The sequence below is a fragment of the Phocoena sinus genome, chromosome 4 (genome assembly GCF_008692025.1).
Source record: "Phocoena sinus isolate mPhoSin1 chromosome 4, mPhoSin1.pri, whole genome shotgun sequence".
Classification (NCBI taxonomy): Eukaryota; Metazoa; Chordata; class Mammalia; order Artiodactyla; family Phocoenidae; genus Phocoena; species Phocoena sinus.
The window spans coordinates 19914717-19923409 of NC_045766.1; the positions used below are offsets into that span (position 1 = coordinate 19914717).

The 8693-nt window shown below is 46.7% G+C and overlaps 1 protein-coding gene across 1 annotated transcript; it reads left to right on the forward strand.

Moving 5' to 3' along the window:
• The first annotated feature begins 7011 nt into the window (after positions 1-7011).
• On the forward strand, positions 7012-7713 carry LOC116753211 (proline-rich protein 23C-like). The gene is made up of 2 exons (XM_032630753.1): positions 7012-7204; positions 7274-7713. The coding sequence occupies exons 1-2, from the start codon at positions 7012-7014 to the stop codon at positions 7711-7713; spliced, it is 633 nt and encodes a 210-aa protein (XP_032486644.1).
• The last annotated feature ends 980 nt before the right edge of the window (positions 7714-8693 follow it).

Below are 8693 nucleotides of genomic sequence, written 5' to 3' on the forward strand. Positions count from 1 at the left end.
TGAGAGAGCTGACCCCAGCAGGGGCTCTTCTTAGTGCCAAGGAAGGCAGGGGCTGGAGCATAGGAAGAAGGCTGCAATGGCGGTCCGTCCCCTTGCGTGGCACTCAACAATGGCACTTCACTTCCATGACAGTTGGGGTTTCCTCCTCAAGCATTCCAGGTTGTGGATTTCCTCACTCTCCTTTCCTCAGGCTGTCTCCTCCCAGCCAACAGCAGTCCTCTCCCCAGGTTTGCTTTCCAAACTCCATGTTCCAGCACCCAGCTCCGTCTGCAGCATTGGACACACATCTCAGGATGGGGCACGAAGGGCTCTGGCATGGACCATCTGTGTAGGTCTCTTTCTGTCTTGCCTGACACAGATCGGTTGCTCTGCTGTCCTCCGACAGCCCCCGAAGCACCCCTTCTGTCCCAACTGATCTCCCCGCTGGTGAGGGGGCTTCACTGACTGCAGGAACCTCTCCTCTCCTTCAGCTCCCATGCCAGAGGTGCAGCTCCCATCCCGCTTCCTCTCCTCTTTCTTTCACCTTCTTCTTTCTTTCATCCTAACTGGTATTACAGGGCTTCTTCTTGTCCTTTTAGGCATCCAGGGTCCTCTGCTAGTGTTCAGCTTGTGCTCTGTGAGAACTGTTCCATTTGTAGATGTATTCTTTTGTTCTTTTTGTCTGTTTGTTTTGGCTGCACTGCATGCAGGATCTTAGTTTCCCGATCAAGGATAGAACCTGTGGCCCCTGCAGTGGAAGCACGGACTCTTAACCACTGGACTGCCAGGGAAGTCCCTGTAGATGTATGCTTGATGCATTTTTGGGGGGAGATGAACTCCACGTCCTCCTACTAATCTGCCATCTTGACCCCTGGTTCCTTGTTTTTTTCAAAAACATTTTAATTGAAGCATAGTTGATTTCCAATATTGAGTGAGTTTCAGGAGAACAACATAGTGAATTCTTTTTCCACTATATTACATTATGGGTTATTACAAGATAGTAGGTATAATTCCCTGTGATATACAGTAAATGCTTTTTGGTTATTTTTTATGTATAATAGTTTTTATCTGTTAATCTCATACCTAATTTGTCCTGTCTCTCCTCTTGTCGCATTTGGTAACCACAAGTTTGTTTTTAGGGCTGTAGGTCTGTTTCAGTGTTGCATATGTATTAGTTTGCATTACTTTTTACATTCCCCATGTAACTGATAACATTCATTGTTTGTCTTTGCTGTCTCACTGCTACCACAAAGCATAATATTGCCTAGGTCCATCTACATTGCTGCAAATGGCAGAGTTTGAGCTTTAGTTAGGGCTGAGTATTATTCCATTGAGGGTGTGTGTGTGTGTGTGTCTGTGTGTGTGTGTGTGTGTATCTCAATTCTTTTTACCTATCAGTCTGTGGATGGGCACTAGGGTTTCTTCCATGCTTTGACTCTTGTCATTGATGATGCTATAACATACGGGTACATGTATCTTTTCCCGTGAGTGTTTTCAGGATATATATGTTTAGGAGTGGAAAAGCTGGATGACGTGGTGTTTCAGTTTGTATGTTTTGAGGAAGCTTTATGCTGTTTGCATAGTGGCAGCCCCAATTGCCATTCTTACCAACAGTGTATGGAGCTTCCCTATTCTCCACCTCCTTGCGAAGATTTCTTATTTGGAGCCTGTTGGGTGCTAGCCACTGTGACAGGTGTGAGGTGATATGTCATGGCTGTTTGGACTTGCATTTCTCTAACGATTAGTGATGTGGAGCATCTTTTCAGGTGACTGATAGCCATCTTCCTGTCATCTTTGGAAAAAGAAGTGTATTCCGATATTCTGCCTATGTTTCGATTGGGTTGTTGGTTGGTTGGTTGGTTGGTTTTTCTCCTATGGAGCTGTATGAGCTGTTTATACGTTTGGATTCACCGCTTGTCAGTCATTTCACCTGCAGATATTGTGTCCCATTTTTAGGTTGCCTTTTCGTTTTGTCGGTGGTCTCCTTTGCTGTGCGAAAGCTTTGAAGTTCAACTAGGTCCCGTGTGTTTAGGGTTGCTTAGATGACTTTTGCCTGAGGAGACAGATCCCTTGGCAAAGAGAGTGCTACGATTTATGTCCAAGAGTGTTCTGCCAGTGTCTCATCGAGGAGTTTTAGGGATTCAGGTCTCACCTTTAGGTCTTTCACCCATTTTGAGTTCAGGTTTGTGGAAGGTGTGTAGAAATGTTCTAGTCTCATTGTTTTCCATGTAGGTGTCCAGTTTTGCCTGTACCACTTGTGGAAGAGACTGTCTGTTGTCAGTTGTGTACTCGTGCCTCCTATGTCATCAACTCATTGACCGTAGCTGCCTGGGTTTACTTCTGGGCCCATTTCTGGGCTCTCTGTCCTTTACCATTGAGCTCTGTGTCTGTTTCTGTGCCAGTACAAGGCTGTTTTGATTTCTGTAGCTTTGTAGTTTGGTCTGAAGCCTGGGAGCGTGGTAGCTCCAGCCGTCTTCTTTGCTTTGACCATGCTGGGTCTATGCTGGGTCTTGTGTGCCTCCCTACAAATTTTAGGAATATTTGTACTAGCTCTAAGAAAGACGTCATGGGTATTTTGCTAGGTATTGCTTTCAGTCTGTAGATTGCTTCAGGTAGTATGGCCATTTGAACAGTCTTAATCCTTGCAATCCCAGAGCGTGGGCTGTCTTTCCATTTCTATGTATCATCTTTTATTGGGTTCGTCAGTGTTTTATAGTTTTCAGAATATAGGTCTTTCACCTCATTGGTTAAGTGTATCCTGAGGTGTTGAATTCTTTTAGGTGCGATTTGAGAAGGCATTCTTCTTCTCATATTTTCTCTTTTTCTTTCAGGGAGTTCCTTCATTTTTTACAGAAAAGCAGTATGTTTTTGTGTATTCATCTTGTACGCTGTGAGTTTGTGGAAGTCTTTTTAGTGCTGATACTTTTGGCATGGTGAATTTAGTGTTTTTCTATTTCCAAAGTATTATGTCATCTGAAAATAGTGACAGTTCTCCTTCTTCATATCAAATATGTATTCCCTTTATTTCATGGTTTTACCCCATTTCTGTGGCTAGGACTTCCAATACTCTTTTTTTCCCATTTTAAAAATTAATTTTTATTGGAGTATATTTGCTTTACAATGTTGTGTGAGTTTCTCCTGTACAGCAAAGTGATTTAGACATACATATACATATATCCCCTCATTTTTGGATCTTCTTCCCATTAAGTCACTGCAGAGCAATGAGTAGAGTTCCCTTTGCTATGCAGAATGTTCTCATTAGTTATCTATTTTATACATAGTATCAATAATGCCAGTACTCTTATTAATAGAAACTGCAAGAGGGGCACTACCGTTATTCTGCTTCAGGCAAATACAGCAGGGTTGCTGTACAAGAAATGTTTGAAGCTGCCCTTTGTTATACAACATTTTCATATAAAAGCCTGTATTGTGTGTTAGAAAAAGTCTCTCCAATAAAAGGTAGAAGAGACAGTGTACTTTCCTGATGACAATACCAAATTGCAATAAGCTCTAACATATTGCAGAAGAAGACCCACCATACTTTGCCATTCCAGGAAGAAAACGAATTCCCTGTGTTAAGTTTGTAAATATTGATACATAGAAAAGCATTTTCTCACATCAGTAGTGGATTAGTAGTTTGTGGGGAGTTGAAGGGAGCTACAGCTTTAACTATGCTATTTAGATTTTCTAAAATATGCATCCAGGTATTATTCCTAAGGTGAATAAAAATAAATAGGAGTTTGAAAAAGCTAGTTATGCATTCTTGGGGAATAGCAGAATGGCCCTCATTAGAGCCAACGTCAAGAGTACTGTCAGGCTGGTGCCCTGGACCTGTGCCTTAGCGTCTCAAATGGTGGTACAAAGCATTCACTGTGCCCAGATGACCAATGTTGCAAAAAGTCCTGAGTCTCACTCGGTGATATCCGTCTTGTGCCTGGCTTCCTGTGCCCAAATTCTCTCACTTTTCCTCTCCCAGTGGGACTGTAGAGAGCCATCTTGTACCCTACCCAGGACCAGGATTTATTTGCTAATTGTGTCCCACAGTGGTTCAAGCAGTTCATACTGTTGGGATAGTCAGTATTGATTGACACCAAGAAAGCCCAATGAGTGGGCCTGATAAACCACCCTGACGTTATTTGGGCATCTAGAGTAAACAAAAATAAGGCAGAAGGAAAGGTATCTGATCTGGTGCACAGCAAGCCATTTCCGAATTACATAGAGGTTGTGCCATGAAAACACCTGGACCAGTACTTTCTAACAGATCAGACCCCTTTTTAGGATGATGATGATGATATTGGTTACTATTCATTGGATGTTGGTTACATGCCAGGCACTGTTCAGGATTCTGAGAACAGGGCTTTACACTGTGAAGTTGGAAAGGCAGATTATAAACATAATAAGCAGTGAAGAGCTACTATTTACTAAGAATTTACCGTGTTCCAAGAACATTTTACATACATTATCTCACAACCCCCCTGCACACTAGATGGCATTCTCCCCACTTCACACGTAGGAAACTAAGGTTAGAGAAGATGAAAGGACTTCCTGTGATCACCCAGTTATAAAGGGGCTGACCCGAAGAGGAAATTGGGAGTGTCTATGCCAGGCCCCCAGTAATTGCCTTTGTCTCAGGACAGGACCACATTCCCTTGGGAGGGGAGCTCACAGTGAGGATTCACAGGGCCCAAGACGATGATGTGCCCAGATGTAAGACTATTGAGGTCAGGAGAGCCGTGTACAAGAGGTGGCAGCAGGCTGGGACAGGAGCCACCACATTCAGGGCCCCATCCCTGGCCAGGCCAACAGCCCCGAGCCCCACCCTGTGTCCTGGCCAAGTTTGGGTTCCTCCTTCTAAAACAGAGCATGTTCACACTCACTCTCCTGAATGGAGCCCCTATTATTCCCTGACCATGGGATATTCAAGTGTTGCCCACAGAATTCTCCAGGACCAAATTAGTTGTTTCCTGAAAGCTCCCTAACATCTCCCCCCACCTCCCCACCCCACCCTCTGTCCAAACAATAGGAGCACAGCAGCTGCTCCCATCACCTGGGAACATAGAGATAGGTGTCAGCGACATCACATTCACCCCACGAGAACTCAGGTTCCTGGCAGGGCCCGCCAAGCCAGGGTATGGCCCCTGAATGTTCCCCTCAGCCAGAGTCTTGACCTAAGCAGGGGAGTTTCTTGGCCAGCAGCCAGAAACATGGGACATGCAGCCATGAGTGAATACAGGCAGTAGCATAGGGGAAACCCCTCAAGGCAGGCCCAGGAAGTTTGAGTTCTCTTCATGACATTGTCACCAACAAGCAGGGACATGACGTCAACCATAAATCTCTCTGTTCCTGAACCTCTAAAATGCTGAATGAAAACAAGTTCAGTGACCTTAAACTTTCTCCCCAAACAGAATCTTTGTGCAGGTGCGTACAAGGAATTTTTATGCCCGTGGCTCCCGGAATTCTGATCATTGCGTCTGGGATGTGGCAAAGAATCTGCATTTTATACTAATTGGCCAGAGAAGGCCCATGTCTGCCAATTCACAGATCACTAGCTTAAATGCCCATCAAGGGAAGCCTGATTTTAACAGAATTCTGTACAAAGGAATGCTATGTGGCCCTAAAAATGAGAACATACAAGCTATTTTATAAAAAGGGACAAAGTGAGCAATCACATGGTTGAAAGACAGGGAAGGAAATGTTTGACATTACTCTGAAACCACATGAAAGTATTACCCATTCCAAAGAAATTATAGAGTGTTTTCTCTTATTAACTCTGGATAAGCTGTTGGGACACACCTTCCCTTTACCAGTACCATCTGCCGGTAGACTTACCTTTAAAGTGACACCCAGATCAAAGGTGCTGCCTCCTGCATCATCTTGAGGGGAGCCCGACGCGTCAGACCCAGATCTGCTAGTTCCGGGCTCTAGCCAATTGCTTCCTCCTTTGGCATGACCTTTTCATCGTTTGTCAATTGGACTACAACACATACACCTCTCAAGTGTAGTGTAGGTCAATTTAGAGAATGTGAACTGTTGGTTTAGTTAATGGAAGTATAACAATGACCATCATGCTAAACTGATAGATATATAAGTTGATCCTGCAGTGACTGCAATTAAGACCCTCAATCCTAACATCTCTTTCCCTTTCGACACCGCTGGGAGGATCTGACAGTCATTAACAACCCAGGTAAACAGAAGCTTAGGGATGCCATCCCCAACACACTCCACTTTTGGACCAAAAGAAGATAAAAGGTCACTTCCAGGGCGAGGTCTCAGGGGACGAGGGAACTGCATCTCACTGTCCTGGTGCAATGTTCCACTGGTGGGACTTGAAATTTAATCGGTTTTCTGGCTAAGGATTTCTACATCTGATGTCAACACGAGGAAAGCCAAGAATTCGACACAGGAAGCCAAGTCCTAGAGCGGCATGATTGCTCCGCCCCCCTGAGGCCTATAAAAGTATTTCTCTAGAGTAAACCGCCCACCACTGCCAGGGCTATTTGGCAACACAGAGGCCTCCACTTCTAGGGGCGGAGCCTAGGAAGGGGCGGGGCTTAGCGTGAGGATGCTTTGAGACTCAGGTTCTGCCGGCGTCACTCACAACATCCTTAGCCCACTCTTGCGCAAACCACTCCACGTGAGGACCTGAAGATTCACACACGCAAAGCCAAGCCCAGCAGCTCCCCTAGAAGCCAGGACCGAGAGGGGCCCCCTGAGCTCTGGAGTTTCGAACCGCGTTGCCTAGTCTTGCGCCACAGAGACCTGGCCTGCCTCAGCTGTCAACCAGGAGTCACTGCCTGCAGGACCGACTCCACCTCGCTCTTCGCCTGGCCCAGGGAGCGCCGCCCAAGCCGCCATTGAGATGATGGGCAGCCGGCCCCGCAGCCCCAGCGCCTCCCCTGCGGACCGGTGGGGACCGCATCCTGGAGGACCGGGCCCTGCCAAGCGCCGCGAACGGAGGATACCGCGGGGCCCGAGTCCAGGTACAAGGCGGCGTCCAGCCTGGACAACCTGACCTGGCCCCCGACCGTGGACATGCTCATCTTCGTGGTGGTCCTGCCCGCCGGCTGTGCCCTGCACGTGCCCCTGGACGATGTCGACGTAGTACTGGCGCCCGAGCCAGCGTACGTGAGGCAAGTGTCTCTCGGAGATCACATCCTCATGCTGGTCCCTAAGGCCCTGGTGGGCTTGGGCATCCAGCACCCCTTGGGACAGGGCCTGGAACAGGGTGCTTAACTGAGCGCTCCTGGGGAGTACCTTGCCCTGGAGCAGTGATTCTTCTGCACCGCTGTCCCAGAGATCTCCTGCCAAGAAGAGGCCAAAGAGGAGGATGTGGACACGGATGCTGAGTTCCTGCCACCTGGGATGGATGCCACAGCCGGCTCCGTTGCTGGGCTCCGCCCTTCCACTGGAAGTGTGCCTGGCTTCGACCTGTTGGGCCTAGTCTCAGAGCCGTCCCCTTGGACCCCCAACCCCAGTCTAGAGAGACGCTCTCACCACGACGACAACCTGGACTTGCACCTTCTGGAGCCCTTCACTGACTCACTGCTCCAACCTCTACCTCCCTCTCCAAGTCCAGGTCCTCACCAGCGTCCCCAACGCCCTCATGGTCCTGCCCGCAAGACCCGGAAATGCCTGTTCCCTGAATCAACTGCCTCCCACAATTCCTGGCCAACTCAACGGGGACCAGGAGAGAGTCTTCTGATATTGGCTGTGTGTACCTTGCACACACTGTAAGAATCATATGAACAGATGCTTTATGGATGCAGGCTGCACTGCAGAATTCTGATCAGTGGCTGACTAAAACACCTGAAAGGAAGCTCACCCGCGCAAAGAAAAGTCGCTTGAAATACAGTCTGCTTTCCGACAGCCAGACTGCTCCTTAGGTTTTCTCTAGGGAGGTCACTCTTAAGCAGCTCTACCCACCTCCACCTCCCAGTTTGCTTCAAACTTAAGCGACAGCACTTTTCTCTAAAAAGTCATCCTTTCCCAGGCACCCTACCACTGCCCGTTCCACTCCTTTTCTGTTCAATAGAGTAATTGCTAAATTTCTTTTGTCTACATGGTTTTGTCCCTAGTGTCCGTGATAGTTTGACTACCCTCTGCCCATTGTGAACTTTTCTGGATGTTTTTCCCTCCTGAGATGAGTCATGCTCTGAATAATGGACTGTATTTTGGAAAAATAGTAATTATATTTGAAATTTTATGTCTCCTTTTTGCTAAGGCTGGGGCAAGTCAATGGAAACCTTTTACAGGCTTCCTTGTTCTTTGAACAAAGTAGATCATCTACACATTGTGTTAGGACTAAACCACAAGGGAAATTTAGATCTTTTAACTCTTGATCGACAACCAGGGAAAAATACAAGGGAGCTCCAGTGTACTCCAGGGGCATGACTGTCCAGGTATGTTGTTGTCCTCTGCAGGTAAAAGCAAAATCATATTGACTGTCTTGGTCTAGAGGCACACGAATAAAAGGCAGAGCAAAGATTCATTAGAGTGAAGCAAGTGGCTTCATGTGGAATTGATGACAGGATGGTATTTGGCTTAATTTCTGTCAGGTAGTGAGGTATACATATTTTGTTGAACAAATCAAAATCCTTGTCTGTTTGGCTTCATTTCTTGCTGGATGAGAGTGTTACAAAGGCAGTGCATGGGAAGACCTTTGTAGAAGGCATTCAACTATACGTTTGAGCTCTTCTTTGGGCATCAAAGGATAT

What these genes read in the sequence shown, in the direction of transcription:
- LOC116753211 (XM_032630753.1), top strand. Translation starts at nt 7,012, where the DNA reads ATGCTCATCTTCGTGGTGGTCCTGCCCGCCGGCTGTGCCCTGCACGTG. An exon ending in GGGACAGGGCCTGGAACAGG is followed by an intron (nt 7,205 to 7,273) that starts GTGCTTAACTGA and finishes CCGCTGTCCCAG; the next exon opens with AGATCTCCTGCCAAGAAGAG.